A 19,696-nucleotide genomic window follows, 5' to 3' on the forward strand; every position below is an offset into this window, starting at 1 on the left:
ACATAGTGAGTATGAGCGAAAAAAAGACGAGGATTAAAGCTTCATTGTTTTCTCTCTACATTTCCCAAAAATGTTTCTTTTGAAATTTTCTAATAGTTTTTTTTTTTTTTTTTAATGAATCCAGTGGGCACTTTCTGTCTCTGTTTCTCTATGTGTTGTGCTCTGCTATGTATGGGAGCTTTACTGAGATTTGGTGTTCCCCAGATCTAGATCCAGCCTCAGCGCTGCATGCAGGAGTAAAAGTGGCTCTCTGTGTGTTCCAGGCCTTAGCGTGGGTCTTCGAGGCCATCTGGTGAAAACAGAAAAGAAAGACGCCATTGTTTTGGACACTGTCACAGTTTCTCTGCAGCTGGACTGACGCTTGGTGTGGTATGACAAAAGTGAAGCAAATCTCCCATTTTAACAGAGGTGACCAGGAATTCAGGAGAGAGCTGATTGTATGAAAATAAAATAAAACTATTTACCTGAGCAATCCTAACCTTCCTCTCCCAGGTGTGAATGCTCTGCTGCAGCTTCTTGTGTCTGGCCTTGACATGCATGTATTCAGTGATATCAGGGGCCTGGTAATCTGTAATCTGGCGGTGCAGGTGTTGGTTGAGAGTCTCTGCCTTTGAACGTTCCTGAAGAGAGAGAAAATCATGTAGATAGGATGGAGTACACAGAGGGAATTAGTTTAAAGAGCAGGAGGGTGAGTATGGTTTAACTCTGCTGCTCTTCAGTAATCAATGGACCAGACTGTGTATGAATGACTACGGTTGACTCTGGTGGACAAATTGGTCTTAAAGCTGCGTCCTTAAAGCTTTGCTCAGTTTTGGACTAATGACAAACCTCCTCAGCACGCTGTATCTCCTCCTCAAGTTTTGCCAGCATCTGCTTCCTCTTGCTGATGTCAATGCTCAGTTCTGCGGACTCCAATGTCACACTCTGCAGCCTCTCCTGTTGACACACACACACACACACACTTCACACGCTGGAGCTAAGGTTTTAATGCATCTACAAGATACACAGAGAAAATTCTCTCTCTCCCACACACATTTCTAATAAGTGACCTTGTGTGAACTGAGGGCACGCTGCACTTTCAAACTGTTGACTTGAAGCTCATGCAGGTTTTTGGAAATTCTCTGCTCACTGTAGTCCTGGAAATTTTCCTAAAAACAACACACAGCAGGATACATTGTTATTTTGTTAACTACATTTACTAACCAGCAAAATTCACTGGTATCTTGCATTAAAGTCTAACTCAAAAACCAAACAATTGACTGACACTTTAGTCTTAGTCTCTCTGGACACACCCTCACTCTGTCATTCTATACCTCATACTCAGTTTTTGGCATCTCTTTTTTCTGTTGAAGCTGCTGTCGGAGCTTCCTCTCGTGGACCTTCAGTGCCTGGTTTTTCAGATAAAACTGCTCCAGCTGGGTGACCTGTTTGAGTTTGTGTGTTCGTAAACAGAAGGTGTGGACAAAAGGGAGGATGATGATGAATATGTGACAGTAGCTCAGAAAGCAGATGACACTCATCAAAAAATACATAATTATCATGTGATATTTGTCCACACCAAACATTTTCTGGTGAATTAAAACATCTGACAGTTTTTTTTAGCATTACTAACGTCTAACCAGGGCTGCTAGGAAACGGCAGAATCTAGTTGCACCCATAGGTTTGACTATGGAATAATAATCATCATCATCATCATCATGCTAAGATAGCATTTTAAGGTGGAAAGGCTACTGCAGGAGCATACAATAACATGATAAGCTAACAGAGTAAAAGTTAAAATATCAAATGATTACATTAACATTATATATCATATTTGGGAAAAACATTAATATATTTGAAAATTGTATAAAATGTTTGAACTATGAGACATGTGCATATAACTAATTTGAACTTTACTTTAAACAGTTGGCTACTTTGCAAAGGTAGATGTCACTAGAGTGAACCTAATTTTTACCATTGACTTATCTTCGATATACTGGAGCACCTTCTCAGGCTTCTTCGTTTCCAACCTGTTGTCCTTCAGGGGTTTAAGCAGTTTGCGTTCAAACTCGCTCTTAGCCTTCCTGATTTCTGCAAGACGCAATTCTGCCTCTTCCAGAGAAGCCTGGAAGGATAAACGGTGCTGTAAGGGTGTGTTTTCTTGTTTGATTGTGTTTGTTTTGTTTTTCTGTGCAAGGGTATGTTGTAACCTTGTAGTTGTCCTGAATTCTCTCATATCTTAGTTTGAGTTTCTCCTGGTCTTGTCGTGTCTCTGTTACTTCTCTCTGTGCCACATAAAGTTTTTGTTCAACGGTCAGCTGATGAAGACGATTTGATGTGTTGGACCGGGACCTCCGCCTCCTTCCACGACCCTGACAAGGCACACATACACACACACAAACTGATGTAGGGCTGTCAGGAGCACAGTGCAGGGAGATCATCTGTCCTGGGAGTAGAGATCAAAGGAATGTCTCTCAGATTGTGAAAGGCCACATAAATGTTTCAGGTTGTGATTTGAATTCAGTTTTAGGACTTGGAGCTAGTATAATTCTCTAATCCTGAAAAAGTGTTGCTCTCTGTTAACATACTGTATGTCTTTGTGTGCAGAGTGAGTAAAATCTGTCCTCCCAGTGTTTATTTTCAAACTACAATCACAATATGTGTTTTGTTTAATGAGTTTTGTATCGAAAGTAAAGACGTCTTGTGACTGGGTGGCACCTACCCCACCCTCCAGCTGGGAGGCTCTGGCTATCCCCAAACCGTCTCCCCCATCCTGGGACACCAGGTCCTGAAGATCCAGGCGGCTGATGAAGCGCTCCAGCATGTCATTCTCTGCCAGGAGGGCTGCATTGGAACGTCTTGGGTGGAGGTGAATATCAGAGGGTTAAAGTGTTTACAACCTAACCAGATATCAACTGTTATGCATTCACTCACCTCTAATAATTTATCAAGGAAAACAGAAGCTTATGTCATTATGTACAAAGCTAGTAGTTAGCACAGACACATTGACATGCAAAATACCTCCAGCCAGTCTGCTAAAGTATTTTGACATTTCATATTGTGAGTCATAATGTAAGTTTAATTATATGGCATTAACTCTCACCCTCTACACTAGCGAGCTAGTAGTGTTTTAGTACCAATAACTGCTATAACAATACAGCTAAAAAAACCAACTAGCTTAGCGTTAGCGGTCAACGTTAGCAGGTTGCACAAAGTAGGTAAACTAACAAATTAATCTTTATGTTAGCAAACTTCGCGGTTGAGGGTCTTCCAGAATATTTATTTTAATTACTTGATTTCTTCGATTTGGTTGTAGAGTTCTTCTTGTTCTTCTATGACCTCTTTGCCTTTTTCTTCCGTCGGCGAAATCTTATCCTCCATGGTTGCTATGGTACACTGAACGATGCTGCCGTGGTTGCTAGGGCTCGTGTTGCCTTCACGTGCTTTTGTAAAACGCAAAAATTAATCTGTAAATTTTGGAACGAATACAGGCAGAAAGGAGAGCGTGGTTTAAATTGTCACATTATTTCAACTGTTGTAACTGAGAGCTACATTTGTGTTTTTTAGATGTGAATGTAACTTACAATAATCCAAAGGAAACATTGTCGTAGCCTGTCCATATTAGCTCATTTATAAAGTTAGTAAAATTCACTCCTCAGTTCGTTATTTTCAGATTTTTCCACTCATCCTCATAACTCTATGATTCTGTTTCTTTGGAAAACTATTTTAGAGGTTGGTCTACCACTTTTTTTGTGTGTTTTTTTTTTTCTTTCCTTTTTTAAGTTTCAGTTTCATTTCTGTGTAAGCGGACGTCGCCGAGGCTGTGGGGAGCTAATAAACGTTAGCTCAGCTCTGCTCTAACAACAGTTCAGCGAAGTGACTGAGCTAGAGTCATTTCAGGATGACTTCCGTCATCTCCAAGTTCACAATCAAGACCCTGTGCGACAACCAGGGCTGTCTGGACTTCAAGCGCCTGGACGAGAAGATCACGCAGTGTTTCACGGTCGCTGAACCAGTACTGCGAGGTGTCCTGTTCGACGACGGTAAAATAGCGATCCAGAGAGGCAGGAAAGGGGTTGTCGGCGGAAAAATCCTCAGCCCGGATAGCCTCATAGTGGCTAAGACCAGCCTGCGGCTCTGTCAGAAGAAACCCGGAGAGTGTCCTCAGTGCGATGACTTGCACCTGTGCAGGTATCTCGTTTGCGGGGACTGCACGTTCGGGTAAGACCCTGAAACTCAAGCAGCACTCTCAATTACAGCTGTATGGTGTTATCACGATATTGATCAAAACTGGTAAATGTTCAGATTTAACGGGAATAGCTTGCTGTGACACAACAGTGAACGCCGTAAGATATTTAATGAACTGAACATCATCAACATAGGATCGGGACTAACGGGTAAAGGGTTATTTTGTTTTCTGAACTCTTTGGCCTTTGTATGTCGATCTACAGCTTTATTTAACTGTGCTGGAAACGCGGAACATTTGAAGAAAGCGGTCGATCGGAACAGAAAGTGTTAGCCCATTCTAAGAGGAGAACAAATCATATGAGCTTTTTCCAGCTAGGTGTCTGTGAAAACCACAAGACCTAAGATCAACAAACCATGTTTACTGTGGGTCCTCTGCATGGCCGGAAGGTGGCAGTAGATGGCATCCTATAATAATCTGAATGATCGGTGTCTCTGAATGACCCACTCTCAACTGTGTACTGCTCACACTGTAAGACAACAATGATAAAGCACTGAGTGCTGGTGTTCACAGTGAACAAATGGCCGCTCGTAAGCCTTTTTTCACTGGTTAATTCAGTAAAACTAAAACCCTTCACGGAAATGATTCGTTTTATTTTTCAGATACAAGTGTAAAAATCCCCACAGTCTGGCTTCTGCACACAACGTAGAGCTTTTGAAGAGATATGATCTTCAGGATTTGACTGAGAAACAGCTGTTCCAGCTGTTACTGCAGAATGATCCATACCTGCTTCCTGAGGTAGGTTTTACTGGCAACAGTAGGACACAGACGAGGGAAGTGAGAATCTCTTTATTGTTTAGGGAAGAATGTGAGTTTCTGAATGAACCGTCGTATATTTTGTTGTGGTGATGTGGTCACCCCCTCCTCTGTGCAACCCCTGCAGATTTGCCCACACTACAACAAGGGCAACGGTTTGCACGGTTCCTGCAGGTTCACCACCTCCTGCACCAAGCTTCACATCTGCCTGCACTATCTCCAGGGAGACTGTAGGTTTGGCCCTTCGTGTAAGAGAACCCATTACATTGATGCGCAGGGGATGAAGCTCTTCAGAGGATTCAGTCAGGAGAATATTGGAAACATTCACGAGAACTACAGAAATAAATTCATCATCATGGGACAACTGGAGCGAGGAGCCGGTGCTGTTCCTGGTAAAGAATAAGGACTTTTACAGACAACTTTTTCACCTTTCGAACTGCATAATAGATTTTATATAGAGTATGTATGTGCGTCTCCTGCAGAGCTGCCAGTGGTGAAAATCCCCGCTCAGCAGCCTTCCCACAGCAGCCCTGGATCCCTGACTAGCCCTGCATGTCCATCTAAAGCCATGACTGATGCTGACAGGAATGAAATCTGCCTCTTCTTCATTCGCAGACACTGCAGCTTCAAAGGTAACACTGAAAGCAGTCACATCTACAGTGACTGTGTGTTGATCTGTGGGAAGAGAACATGATGTCTGCGTGTCTACCACTGTCTAATGAGTGTAATGTGATGTTGCTTTTTCACAGAGAAGTGTGCTCGTGTCCATTGGCACCTACCGTACAGATGGCAGGTTTTAGACAGTGATTGTGTGAGCTGGAAGGACCTGCCAAATATGGAGGACATTGAGAAGGCTTACTGTGATCCGGAACAGGACACGAGCTGCATGGACCCACCATCGCCCACCGTAGGGCTTCTCCGATTTCTGTCCTTTCAAAGGTGTGTGAACGGAGAAATAAATCAGAGAGGAGTACACGCAGTTTTCTGTCTGGAGTAACAAGCAGATTCTTAACCATTCATTGACATTAGTTCCATGTCTTTTAGATTGATTCACTTTCAGTGCTTGCTTTCAGCTCTGCATCCCCTGCCGTGCAATCAGTTGACTTCACGACAATGACATATGGAGGGTCTCCAGTTCGCCGCCTGTCCACCGCCTCCTCTGTCTCAAAGCCCCCTCACTTCATTCTAACAACAGATTGGCTTTGGTACTGGAAGGATGACAACAGGAAGTGGCAGGAGTTTGGACAGGTCAGTGGAATTTGTACAAATAATGAGCAGTACACTCCCCTCTTTATTCTTTACTAATCGCTTTTTCCTATTTCATCGCTGGCACACACTGATGGATTGCTGCCTGTTTTTTTGTTTGTTTTTTTTTTCGATTTAGAGCGATGGCAACACACCAGCCTCTCTCACCTCTCAGACTCTGGAGAACGTGTACCTGGCAGACAGAGAAACAGAGATTCCTTTTAGTGCAGACAAGCAGCAGTATATCCTGCACTTCAAAGGTGCGCCAGGAACCCAGGAGATGTATCAGCAGAATGTAAAATACAAAACCAAGAGAGAGGTCAGAAGGAGGCCTCTCTTTGTGTCTGCTCATGATGTGGAGGTGAAGCTAAAGAGGTATTTTTTGTGTTGTCCCTCCAATTCTAACATTGCTGTTTTGGATCAAGTGTCATTAGTCAGACAGTTATTATGTTTGTCTTCTCTGTAGTGTATCATCTCACAGCTCCAGCCCCTCCACAGCTGACAGTTTCCCATCCCACTGGGACAAGAATGCCATACCAGATATTGGATACAAGGTTTATTTCAAGCATGTATTACTGTTCTTAATATCAGTTTTTACGATGTGTTCCTCCTTGAACATCGAATGAACCTGCACTGTACTCCTATCTTTCAGCTCGCACCTCTCTCCAAATCTGCAAAAGAGTACAATATGATCGAGAAGCTGTTTAAGCGCACCATGGCCCAGAGTAATATTCACAACATCCAGAGGATCCAGAACCCCTCTCTGTGGAAAGTCTTTCAGTGGTAAATCATAGACCTGGCTCTTTGGCTCGAAGCATCTGTAACTGATATTTTTATGACAACAGTGTGTGTGACAATGTAAAAAGAGTCACTCGCCTCATAGTGATGAACCTACAGGGTTATAATTATCAGCTGAATCTGCAGCTCCTGTCAGCTTTACACAGCTTTATATTGAGTTACAGCTCGTTGTTTCAATTCAGTCTCACCGGTCTCATAGCTTCGGCTGCAGCAGGCACTTGTTACTAAAACAGCAGACAGGCAGTTCGTGACTAGCTGGTGAACGTACTGGAGAATTTGGAGAATAGATTTCTCAGGAGTTGGTAGACACCAGAAACTGAGCTCATAAAAGCCATGAATCAAGAGAAAATACTGAGCTGCACATCATCCCATTTATGCTTTCTATATTGTGTGCTCAGGCAGAAAGAGCAGATGAAGAAGAGGAATGGAGGGAAAGCTGTGAATGAACAGTACTTGTTCCACGGGACAGACGAGTCCCTGATCGAGGCCATCTGTGAGCAAAACTTTGACTGGAGGATGTGTGGCGTCCACGGCACAGCCTACGGCAAAGGTGCAGTGCAACAGCTTCGGCAGCGCTTCCACTAATATGATGAACATACAGCATAAGAGTGACAAACCACGAAACAAATGTCTTTTCTTTAGGCTTACTGTACTGTGCGGTGTTTTGATAAGGGGGCGGTAAACTCTGGACTTCCACGTTTGTAGTACTAAAAGCAGCACGCTTCACGTTGGCTGTAAAAAAATAATAAGACCCCATCACTCTCTCAGACTGTCAGTAGTAACACCTTTCTTTGTCTTTTAGGGAGCTACTTTGCCAGAGATGCGTCCTACTCAGACAGATACGCCAGCGTCAAAAAGAGCCAGAACAAGATCATGTTTGTTACTCTGGTCCTGGTGGGGGAGTACACCAGGGGCAGCAGCAGCTATGTCCGGCCCCCACCAAAAGGAAACGGCAATGCCCTCTACGACAGCTGTGTTGACCGAGAGAGCGACCCCAGCATCTACGTTGTGTTTGATAAACAGCAGATTTATCCAGAGTATCTTATCAGGTATTCATAAGTCCCTGGGCTGTTTTTTTTTTTTTTTTTCCTTTTTCTGAGGATTTTGCTCAGGAGAAACTGTATCATGGGATGCTCTTTACTTTGACTTTAAACAGCAAGTGGCTTTGTTAAAGGTTTGTGGAGATTTACGGTAGTGGAGGGATTAGTCAGGTCTTTTACTGAAGAAGAAGCAGTCATATCACAATGTAGGTGTCCTACAGGACCAGTTCATGTAATATTATAATAGCAATTATTGGATCCTTATTACTCATGCATAAATGGTTGAGGCAGACAGAGGTGGAGCTAATTTGAACTTCTTTATATGCGTTGCATCATATTTTATGCAACAAAGATAGTTAAAGTTAAAAATTTGCTCATCGTTTTATAAACTGACATGTTACAGTATTTTCCTGAGGTGTGGTGCAGATGTAAAAGACAAAAAAATGGAAACACTTGGTGGAATTTTTGTGTGATGATCACAGTGTGTCCTGGTGGATTTATAATATGTCAGTAAGAATACATTTCCTTGGTCAGTGTCTGCTGTTGTGGCTGGTGTGTATTTTGTTGTGATAAGATTGTCTGTGAATGAAAGTCTAAATCAAGGGCACTGAGGCAACACATGTTCTGGTGTTCAGTTTTGGAATAACATTCAGTGGTTATGTAATAAACATGTTACAAACTGCCATGTCAGTGTGATTAGTTAGCAATAGAACAAAGAAGAAGAGAAATTTCATTCATCACATGTAAAGACTGAGTTCCACACAAGTGAGTTTTGATCCATTTTGAATGTACAACTGGCATATTCAGTCCCCTGCCTTTAATCACAGCTGCTGAGATATACACTTTTTCACTGCCACGTAAATTAATCATCAGTAAATCACTCTTATTATATACATTCAAAATTAAAGTTAATTCAGGACTGCAATTCTCAAACAACCAATCTCAGAATAATGTTCAAACATTGGCTAAAATGATGATTTCTTTTCCTACATGAGAGTGTTTTTCATTTCAGTGAGGTATAAATGTTCTCTTTAAACAACAATGAATGACTTGTGATAAAATGTGGGTAAGTTTCCTGTTCTGACACATGTGATAAGTACTGATCAGGTAATGAAAGAAACAGCTGAGGCTTTCCTCTTCTTTCACAAACCACTTCATCACTCTAACATAGCTTTCAATCGAGGCGATTAAAAGACGTAGAAACACGTCATCACGGTTAGTCTTAAATATCATCAGTATGATCAGTAGCATCTAACCCAAGTGACAGGTCTGTCCCTTCCCCATCGTTTGCTGTGAACATCTGAGACTGTATGATGGTTAATTACATTGTTAAATAACCACCATTCATGGGTACAAGCAGCAAAGCTCTCCTTAAGTAGAGCACACTTTTATTCCTGTGACCAGTCCTTGTTAATATGCTCCAGCTGCCTCTCTCTCCATTATTATTTATCACCAATAACCTGGTGAAGCCATCAGCAGGGAGTTCAGAGGGACCTAAAACTGTGTCCTCACAGTGCCTAACTGCATAGTCAGTCACACGTTTGCTCAGTATTATAGCAGTGCTGATTCTCAGCTACAGTGCACTTTCCACTAGATGAGCAGCATTATCAAGGTTTACACCGTATTGTAATTTCTATTTCAATGCAAAGGAACAGATCGAGAAAACTGCTCACACACACACTGTGTGTCACTGTCACAACATGGACACTTTCTAATTGTCTGCTGGAGAATTACCATGACCTTCAATCAAGTCTCTTCTTTGAATTCTCACAAATATCCCATTCTTAGGTCCTAGAATGTTGAACGACTGCAACTCAAGAGGGACCTGCACAAAGAAAAGGATACCATGTGTAAATGGGACATCCTCCTACGTTTAGTAGGATTATATTCAGAACCACATTTTTGGTGGAATTCTTCATAATGATAAATTAATATTGTAATTTAAACAATGAGTACGATGATGAGATGTTAACAGATATAAATGCAGACATGCTGTAAAACTATTTTCACAGTAAAACTGACTCAACAGATGTGAGTGATGGGGTTAAGAATACTGACAGGTCAGTATTTTTTTCTTTTCAAATACACATGTGTGTAAATGTGTCTTCTGTGTGCATGAATCATTTCATAGACTTTTTAACACACTGTTGTCTTTAGTGTTTAAAGCCCACCTTGGTCTCAGAGCAGGCCACGATGGTGAACCTGCGGAACAGATGCACGAGAGCCATTTTCATTTCCAGCTGGGCAAGCCTCATGCCCACGCAGTTACGGGGACCGGCCCCAAACGGCAGGTATACAAACGGATGCCGACTGGCCTTGGCCTCTGGTGTGAATCTAGAGATTCAAGTCATTTACTAGGTTTAGATGATAACGCAACACACAGTATAGTTGACTTATTACTAGAAGAACAGGCTCATACCGCTCTGGGATGAAGCTCTCGGGCTCTGGCCAGTGCTCTGGGTCATAGTGGAGGAAGCCTGCTGGGATCTCCAGTGTGGCTCCTTTAGGGAGGAACTGACCGTTCAACACACAGTCTTGGTCAACGTCTCTGGCAAACCTTCATGGGGCAAAATTCCATGTTTTACACACCTCAACTAATTTCACCTTCGAAACCTTCTTTGTGAAAAATCCACTGTATATATGTACATAAGTAAGTGAACCTGTTCCTTGTGGCATTACTAAATCCAGTAAAAATGGATTTTTATCCTAATTAAATATTCTTAATTTACCTGTATCCAGGGGGGTAGAGGCGCAATGCTTCACTTATGACCATGTCTAAATACTTCAGCTCCTGGACGTTTGTGTAATCTGGTGACTCCTACAACAAAAAGGAAAATGAGATATATTCATCATTCAGTAAAAGTTTTAAGTCTGTGTGCACTGAATTTGTCTTGCTTTAAGAAAAGTACAGAATTGTCCACACCTAAAATCTTATGTCCAAAGTAGAAGAAAGAAGAAAATTAGCTGAGCAACACACTCACATGTGTGGCGAAGAAATCATCCACCTCTTCCCGTACTTTGCGTTGACATTCAGGGTGGATGGCCAGGAGGTAGCAGGTGAAGGCCAACGTGTTTCTGCTGGTCTCGAAGCCTGCCAGAAGAAAGACAAAAGCCTGACCCACGATCTCATCCTCAGTTATCATCTTCTTCTGTGGACGCCTGGTGGGGGGCTCCTGTGGCTGAGGACGGTCGTCCTGGTCAGAGGCCGACGGCTGCGTCTGCTGATTCCTGTGATCGAGCTCGCCAGCAGGGTTCGCTGTGTCAAATTGTTCCAAAGACACACACTCCTTGCTGGTTTGTGCGTCCAACATCAGCTGAAGGAAGTCTCTGCGCCTCTTCATGCAAAAAAGCCCCCCAAAAAAATCAATAAATTCATTTAAAACAGGATTCACTAGAAATTGTATGTTGCCCTGCATATGTCCACGTCCATGAGATTCACCTGATCAGGAGGCTGCTCCTCTCTCTGATTGATGATCCTCTGAATGCTGTTGATGAAGAACTTATTCATCTCGTCTCGTTTGTTGGGGATGAATCGCACCAGAGGAGACCCGATGAATGGAAAAGCAACTGGACACACAAACCGAATGTGTTGGTGTGACTCAACCTGAAATGGCAACTTTTGGCAACACTGACATCAGCAACAGCATTCAAAGTTATCAACCACTTAAGAGTTAGTTACAAAGCCCAGATACTTCTGAGACATATTCTCCACAGCTGTTTGCTTTATGGATACATCATTCTTTAGCCAGCCTGCGTTTGCATTCCATTGCATGTCCTATACAATCTCTCAAATGAAATAATTTATATGCACAAACAACGATACAAATAGACTAGACTGACTGAAAAGCAGCATGATGGGCCTGAAGAAAGAAAAGGAAAAGAACATCTGTGCGTGGCGGACAAACGGGTCATCTGGGTTGTTCTGAGAGTCCACCTGAGTTGCGAATGCCACACTAGCAATAACGTCCATGGTGAAGCAACCAAAACACCTGCAGAGCACAAACACAAACAAAAGTGTGAGGGAGGACAGAAAAAGACACCATAATTCTAACAGACTACATTCACTGCCTGCATGATTACTTGTGGATATCAAAGGCCTCTCCGGACTCAGCGTAAACGTCCAAGTTATTCATCAGGGCATCGGTGGCTGTGTTGATGAGCGGAACCATCTGCAGGGAAATATATACGAGACACTGACACTGCTGAGGCTTTCTGGGTCACGTATCAGCCTGTCCTGTAAACACTGCTTGGTGAAAAATTGACCCATAAATACCACAAAAATCAGGGAAAGGTGGTTCAACAAACAGAAAAAGCGGACACACACACACACACACACACACACACACACACGCACACACACACACACACACACACACACACACACACTAACAGAATGGATGTACAGTAAATGTTTTACATGCAAGTAAAAGATGAAGAGTCAAGCAGTAAACACTGTGTGGATGAATGCTTTCAGTTACTCCTGGCTGACAAGCAATAAAAAAAAAAAACTTATAGAGTGTCTATAGAGTTGTTGACATGACGACATAAAGGAGGTAAAACATGACCAAGTGGTCATAACAAATGAACTTTAAAGTAAACTGTTTTCATTAATTTGAGTAATTAAAGAGGAGAAGAAAGGACTTCATGAGACCCCCCCAAACGTCAAAACTGAGTTCTGACAGAAGAGAATATTTGAACAAATGGTCTATTAACTCAACATCTATCAGAAATCCCCTTCTTCAACAAAGGAGACCTTCATGTCCTCTCCACTCTTTACACTGCTGTCTCCAAAATTAAAGAGAAAGCAGTGGAGCAGCACTGTTATAAATTAAAGAGACGTGTTTATCAGCAGTACTGGTCCACCACGCTTCAACCTGAATTCCAAGCAACATTTCTCAATAGTTACACATAAACGGAGCTTTAGTTATTTAAAACAGTCTTGAAGTAAATGCAGTTAGTTACACCTGTCTGCCCTCAAACTTTGCACTTCTTTCTCTCTATGGGAAATTTGAAGACCACAAAAAAACATCATTCATAATCAATATGGGCTGATTGTAATTGGCACCCAGTCAAAGGACACATTCGTATCTCACCTCTTTCATCTTGGCAGCACTGAATGATGGGGTCAGGATGCTACGCACTCTCTTCCAGCGCTCATTCCTCAGCAAGAGCAGACAGTCGGTCATGGGCTTGGTGGCAAAGCGAAGTCTCTGCACAGAGAGACAGGAGAGTACGGGCACAAACATCTGTTATCATCACATCGCCGAAGTCTGTGTTAGAATCACGAGCAGGCGCACAGTGTGCATGCACATGCTTTGGTTAATGTCCTCACCATTCTGTTGGGGAACCTGCTGAAGTCCTTGACCATCACTTGTCTCAGCATGTCAGGGTCCGCTATCACCACCACCGGTCTGCGGCCCAAATAATACCTCAAATATACCAAGCAGAGTCAAATCACACAACAATTTTACCAGCCAGTATTCACTTCACTTTACAATGTGGAAGAATTCAAATCATCACCAGCAGCATTTTATTACATGCCGATATAGATGTATTTCTTCTACTTACCCACAAACTCTGCCATGTGTCTTTATGAGTTCATTGATAGGGTTGAAAAAACCCTGAGAAGAAAGAAAGAAAGAAAGAACTGCATCAGAACAGACTAAAAATAACATCCTGCATTAGAAAAGAACCAGAGAGACTCTTCTTTTTGGAGACAGATTGATATTTGAGCTGTTTCCTTCATGTAAACTCTAGAGTGGCTAACTGAGCCAAATGAGAGCCCGATATAAGGACCAGCACTGAAACTCATCTAAAACCTCTGACGAAAACTGAAAGCCACAAAGAGGGGAATGAAAGCAATTAACTTCACACTCTTACATGAAGCACATTTGTGAAAACTTGTGTGCGTGTGTGGGTTTGACTGTATGTGTGCATGTCTTGGGGGAAGTGTAAAAGGGTAAACGTGAAAAACTGAAAAACCAGGAAAATATTTTATTGACAAAACATGGTGTTGACTCGTGTTTCTACTGACACAAGTGGGCTGAGTCATTTTAGCCAAATGCTTCAAACAAAGAAGCTCAGACACTTTGCTGTGGCTCACTTCTTTATCTAATGGAGCGCTTTTAACTGTACCAGTTAATCTGCATTGGAAAGGCTTCTGCAAAGGCTTTTGCTATTTAACATATTCATTTCACACTGGAGGGAAGCTGAGCTGTCATGTAAAGGGGCAAAGTGACTACAATTAGAGCTCCACTTAAAGAGAGTGTTGATCAATACCCTGCTAGACCAGCAGAGGAACCTGAGCAACATACAATATGCCCACCTTGTCATAATCTGCATAGACAGCACTTTTCATAAAGAGCAGTGAGCAGACATAAAAATCAGAGACATTTACTGGAGTCAACCAGGAACAGATTTACTGCATACAACGAGCCCACAGAGACGATCTGCAGCGCTGTCTCCGACAGCTTGATCTTTTCATGTTGGCACTTGTATTCTGCAAAATCTTCTTCGACATAAATCAAGTGCAAGTGCACCATGGCCACCTTGCCTGGCCAACTGAGTACCGATCCACATCAGGACAGACAGTGCAGAGACACATCCATATACAATAAAAAACATTTTTATCAAAAAAAATAAATAAAATGTAGTGCGCACTTTAAGAATCTTAAAATTTAACTCACCCCTTCATTTATAACATCCCTCTCTATCACAAACCGTTTCTGAAAATTTCCTGGCAGTAAGTTATTCTTTGCTTTATACATTATTTGCATAGTTTTCAAATCAACAATGTCAAAGAATTTTAACGTTTTAGATTTTGAAAATAATGGCTCAGTGTGTTCACGAAAGCCCACATTGTTAACAATTCTCATTGCTCTCTTTTGTAAAATAAAAAGTGCTTGTCATGAGCTTGTGTATGTATTTCCCCATACCTCCACACAGTAAGTTAAGTAGGGTAACACCAGTGAACTATAAAGAATGTAAAGTGATTTTTGATCCAACATGTGTTTTGTTTTTGCTAGGACTAAGAGGCTTCTGGATATTTTGTTTTGAACATGTCTTATGTGAGGTTTCCAGCAAATTTTGTCATCAATTGTCACTCCGAGGAATTTGATTTGATTTACTGTCTCTGTATCTACACCCTCTATCTGTACCTTTACATTATCATTTATTTTACATTTTCCAAATATCATGATTTTTGTTTTACTTAAATTTAACTTATTTTTATCAAACCATGACTTAATTTTACTCAATTCCAAAGTGATCAGGTTGAAACGTTGCTGTAAGTCCTCACCAGTTACTAAAATATTTGTGTCATCAGCAAATAGTATAAATTTCAACAGATAAGACACTTTACATACATCACTGATGTACATTATGAATAGTTTTGGTCCCAGTACTGACCCCTGGGGGACACCACACACAATATCCAAGCACACAGAGTAATGATGTCCCATCTTCACAAATTGTTTCCTGTTCTCCAAATAGCTTCTCACCCAGTTTAGCACAATTCCTCTGATTCCGTACTGTTCCAGTTTATTGATTAATAGTTCATGGTTTATGGTATCAAATGTTTTTTTTTTAATCAATGAAAACTCCAACTGTGAGTTTTTTACTGTCTATGGAATTTGTAATTTCTTCAATGAGTTCAGTTAATGCTAGGGATGTTGACCGGTTAGTTCTGAATCCGTATTGACTGTCTGAGAGTAAATTGTGTTTTTCTATAAATTTATCTAATCTGTCATTAAACAGTTTTTCAAGGATTATGGAGAAATGTGGGAGAAGAGAAACAGGCCTGTAATTTGTGAAATGATGTCTGTCGCCGTTCTTGTACAATGGAATAACTTTTGCTGTTTTCATCTTACTGGGAAACTGACCTGTTTGGAATGATAAGTTGAAGATGTGAGTTAGTGGTTTGGAAATGCCTAGAATTACCTTTTTTACTATTTTCATGTCTGTTTCATCACAGTCAGTAGATGTTTTGTTTTTACATTTTTTGACTGTTTCTATTATTTCTTTTATGTCAGTGACTTTCAGAAACATTGAATTCAGATTATTTTCAATTAAAACCTCATTGTCACTGTGATGTGTGGCTGGAGCAGGAATCTGCCAGGTCTGGTCCTACATTTACGAAAAACTCATTAAACTTGTTCACGACCAAGTCCATGTTATCAATATTGATATTATTTTCAATAAAATAATTAGGGTAATTAATCTGTTATGATCCATTTCTAATAATGTTGTTCAGAATATTCCATACCTTTTATATTATTTTTATTGTTTTCTAATATTTTATTATAGTAATCCCTCTTACAATTTCTCAAAATGTGAGTTAACTTGTTTTTACATTTTTTGTACTTGCTTTCTGCCTCTTTGGTTCTATATTTTATAAATTCTCTACTTAGTGTATTTTTCTTTTTACATGCATTTTGTATGCCTTATTCATATCCTTCTCTTTGTAAATTGGTTCCCAGTCATATGATTGTAACTCGTTATTTAGATTCCTCTTTTCTGATTCCTCTGTAATATTTTACGATGTCCCTGTTGCTATATTTGTAGCTATTGTTGTAAGTTGTAAAAACTGGAAGATGGTCACTGATATCAGTTACTAATAATCAGCTCACTGAATTGTTCTCAATGACATTAGTGAATATATTGTCAATTAATGTAGCACAATGGGAAGTAATCCTGCTGGGTCTGGTTATTTTTGGAAATAAGTTAAAACTGTACAATGTATTGATGAATATTTCTGTCTTTTGATGTTTGTTTTGGTTCAGCAAGTCAATGTTGAAATCACCACAGATGAACATTACTTTTTGATTTGCTTTTGTCAGATATTCCTCCATCCATTCATTAAATAAATCAAGATTAGAACCTGGTATTCTGTACATACAACTTACAAAGACATTTTTTGTTTTCTCCATTAATATTTCTATTGTAACACATTCAAGTAAGTTATCCACCACTGTTGACATGTTTTCCACCATCCTGAATTTAAAATTCCTGTCTGCAAACAAAGTCACACCGACCCCAATCTTGTTTTTTCTGTTCATAAACACCATTTCATAACCATCGAGTGCAAAATCCATGCCCCTATCACTGTTTAACCAGGTTTCAGATATTGCAATTATATTAAAAGGTTTCTTGAATTGATTTAGAAAGTCTTTGATGTTTTGAAAATTGCTATAAAGGCTTCTGCTATTAAAATGGATTATTGACATACTGTTCTCCGGGTTATTACTGCTGTTAAATTGTTCCTGGGTATAATAGTTACAGTTATTGTTGATGCCGGAAAAAAAGTTGTTTTCGGGATCGATGTCATTTTCAACGTCTTGTGAGTGATGTTCAGTGTATTGAAAAGTATTTAGCTGTAGATCATCATGGTCCGTAATATTTTGTCATAAATTATTGACTCCAGTATGTGTGTAAGTTGTTCGTGTTGACATAAAGAGTGGCTAGCATCCGCATACTTGGTTGATGATTGGTTGATGATGTGTCTAGGTTGTTTTGGCGTGCTGCTGCGTGGATGAATAATTATTTTGTCATGTCATGAGTAGGATATGTCCCCCTTTTCTCTCGCAGCTCGCAGTTCTGGCATTAGATCCTTCCTTTTCTTTCTCACAGCATCTGTGAAATCCTCATTTATGTATATTTTTGTTCCTTTGAGACAGACTTGGTGCGTTGCAGTATGGCAGACCTGTCCTTATATCTAAGAAATTTCACCACAATGGGCCTGGGTCTGTCACCTCCAGGCTTCTCCTGTTTGATGTTATATTAAAGTATAGACTTTCTTAGCTAAGAAGTCTTTCAGCATTCTGTCATTAACCTATTTGTGGGTTACAAGGTCGCTGCTTTTGAGTGTTCCTCAATGTGGTGCAGTAATATGTTGTTTCTCACATCAGTGGTTACTCTCTTTCATAGTCCGAGCAGATTTTCACAGAAATGAAAGGCAAAGAAGAAATCATTAGAGAACAAGTGGTGAGGGTCAGGATGGAAATTGCAGTAAAATCTTACCTGGCGAAACATAAACATGTTGCCCAAGAAAGGCACTGGCTTTGGATGTTTGATACCACATCGAGACAGGATCGAAAAAGGGTAAATGGAATACCTAAAAGCACACAGACACAAAGCACAGACTCGTGTGATGAGTGATGAGAGAAAAATACAGTGAAGAACACAGGCCAGCATTTCCCCAAACATTCAGCCCATCGATTTATTATTAGATTGTGTTGTCTTATCAGTCCCACAAATCTTGACTGATGTGTGCATGTGTGAGTTGACTGGTTTTGTTGGACCACACCGATCGAACCTTAGTTTGCTCCCTGGAAGGTTTTGAATATCTTGAGGTGCTCCTTCAAGAGCTTCCCCATGAAATGCTATCTGATTTCTCAACACACAAAGTGGCAAACATCAGATCTGATTAATGAAGAGTGTTCTGAATATCCAAAAGGATGTGCTGGATTTCCAAAAAGCATTTACTCACCAGTAGAGAAGACCCAGAAAGACAAGGAGGAGACTGAGTGTCACTGACAATCCACTGGCCTTGAGGTGGAAAACATTCAGGAAGTCAACCACAGCCTCCATTCTGAAAACCTCCTCTCACTTCTCCACTGTTCGATGAAGGCTCCTCAAAAGAAGGAGAACAGAAAAAGAAGACTAAAATTACTTTTTTCTGTGTCCAAATAATGGATTATTTTTTCATATCATGAGTCTACAGCTTATTCTACAACAGAGAAAAGCACAGTGACAGTGACAGTAAATTTCTTTGTGGATTTAGGACTCTGGCTGCCTCCTATACCTTGGTTAATTGCTAACATAGTTTGTTAAGTATTTGTTTGAGCAGCTTTGCCTGAAGCCTTAAGAGAGCATTTTAAACAATGGGGGCAGGTCCATCCATCCTACTGACATGCACAAACGCTGTATTTGAGTCCCTAAAATGCCACAGTTAAATGACCAAATCCTGCACATATCATTGTTATAGCACACAGCCTTAAACAGCTTAACACAGTCTGTATTTATTTAGGCAACCAAACAAACAGCATTTAAAACCCCGACCTCATGCTGTAGGTTATTCGTTATACTATGCTGCTACAGCTAGCTAGCTACAACAAAATATCGCAGGCTGTCTGAATGTCTTCACTGCATGCCGTGTAATGTTTTCATGCACCAAATCAGCGCCATTCTTGTATCTGGAGAAAGTTGGCACTTTTATGAGTAAATGGTGCCATAAGCTGAAGTGTGTAGTGAGGTAGCGTGCACTTACCTCATACTGTCCTCACTTGTCAATGTTTTCATGTCGAGCCCTCTTCGCCGGGGCCAGAAGTTACAAGAAACAGAAAGCTGTGGTGCATACTGCCACCTGCTGTACGGGAGCGTATAGCAGCCAACAGCAGCACACTGGTGCCTGAACAGTAACCAAGAGTCATATAGAGAGAAGAAGAAGACAAAAGGAAGCTCAATAAATCAAATATTACAAAATATATATGTATATAGTATAAACATGTTGCATTTAATATATAATACTATAGCAGCATATTTATACTATATATATATGTAATATATAGTATAGATGAATATTAAAAAAAGAGATTAAAAGAGAAACTAAATCCCAAATTACAATATTAATATT

At 40.7% G+C, this 19,696-nt stretch overlaps 3 protein-coding genes across 3 annotated transcripts; 1 reads left to right on the forward strand and 2 right to left on the reverse strand.

Moving 5' to 3' along the window:
* Positions 1–148: 148 nt before the first annotated feature.
* Positions 149–3,587, reverse strand: ccdc113 (coiled-coil domain containing 113). Its single transcript, XM_041939833.1, has 10 exons — positions 3,564–3,587; positions 3,272–3,446; positions 2,702–2,837; positions 2,190–2,351; positions 1,955–2,104; positions 1,314–1,424; positions 1,050–1,148; positions 829–936; positions 465–620; positions 149–289 (listed from the first exon to the last, which is right to left on the reverse strand). Exons 2-10 carry the CDS (start codon positions 3,358–3,360, stop codon positions 149–151), a joined length of 1,152 nt encoding a protein of 383 aa, XP_041795767.1. The 5' UTR covers positions 3,361–3,446; positions 3,564–3,587.
* Positions 3,588–3,791: 204 nt separating this feature from the next.
* parp12a (poly (ADP-ribose) polymerase family, member 12a) lies at positions 3,792–8,747 on the forward strand. The gene is made up of 11 exons (XM_041939085.1): positions 3,792–4,200; positions 4,828–4,963; positions 5,109–5,373; positions 5,464–5,613; positions 5,731–5,920; positions 6,055–6,229; positions 6,366–6,601; positions 6,693–6,780; positions 6,879–7,009; positions 7,423–7,574; positions 7,827–8,747. Exons 1-11 carry the CDS (start codon positions 3,881–3,883, stop codon positions 8,081–8,083), a joined length of 2,100 nt encoding a protein of 699 aa, XP_041795019.1. The 5' UTR covers positions 3,792–3,880; the 3' UTR covers positions 8,084–8,747.
* tbxas1 (thromboxane A synthase 1 (platelet)) lies at positions 8,428–19,377 on the reverse strand. The gene is made up of 14 exons (XM_041939086.1): positions 19,331–19,377; positions 18,551–18,694; positions 18,082–18,175; positions 13,633–13,685; positions 13,397–13,493; positions 13,158–13,274; positions 12,145–12,233; positions 11,905–12,053; positions 11,504–11,631; positions 11,046–11,399; positions 10,794–10,882; positions 10,484–10,621; positions 10,236–10,398; positions 8,428–9,889 (listed from the first exon to the last, which is right to left on the reverse strand). The coding sequence occupies exons 2-14, from the start codon at positions 18,649–18,651 to the stop codon at positions 9,776–9,778; spliced, it is 1,686 nt and encodes a 561-aa protein (XP_041795020.1). The 5' UTR covers positions 18,652–18,694; positions 19,331–19,377; the 3' UTR covers positions 8,428–9,775.
* Between the last annotated feature and the right edge of the window lie 319 nt (positions 19,378–19,696).

This window comes from Chelmon rostratus, chromosome 6 (assembly GCF_017976325.1).
Source record: "Chelmon rostratus isolate fCheRos1 chromosome 6, fCheRos1.pri, whole genome shotgun sequence".
NCBI lineage: Eukaryota > Metazoa > Chordata > Actinopteri > Chaetodontiformes > Chaetodontidae > Chelmon > Chelmon rostratus.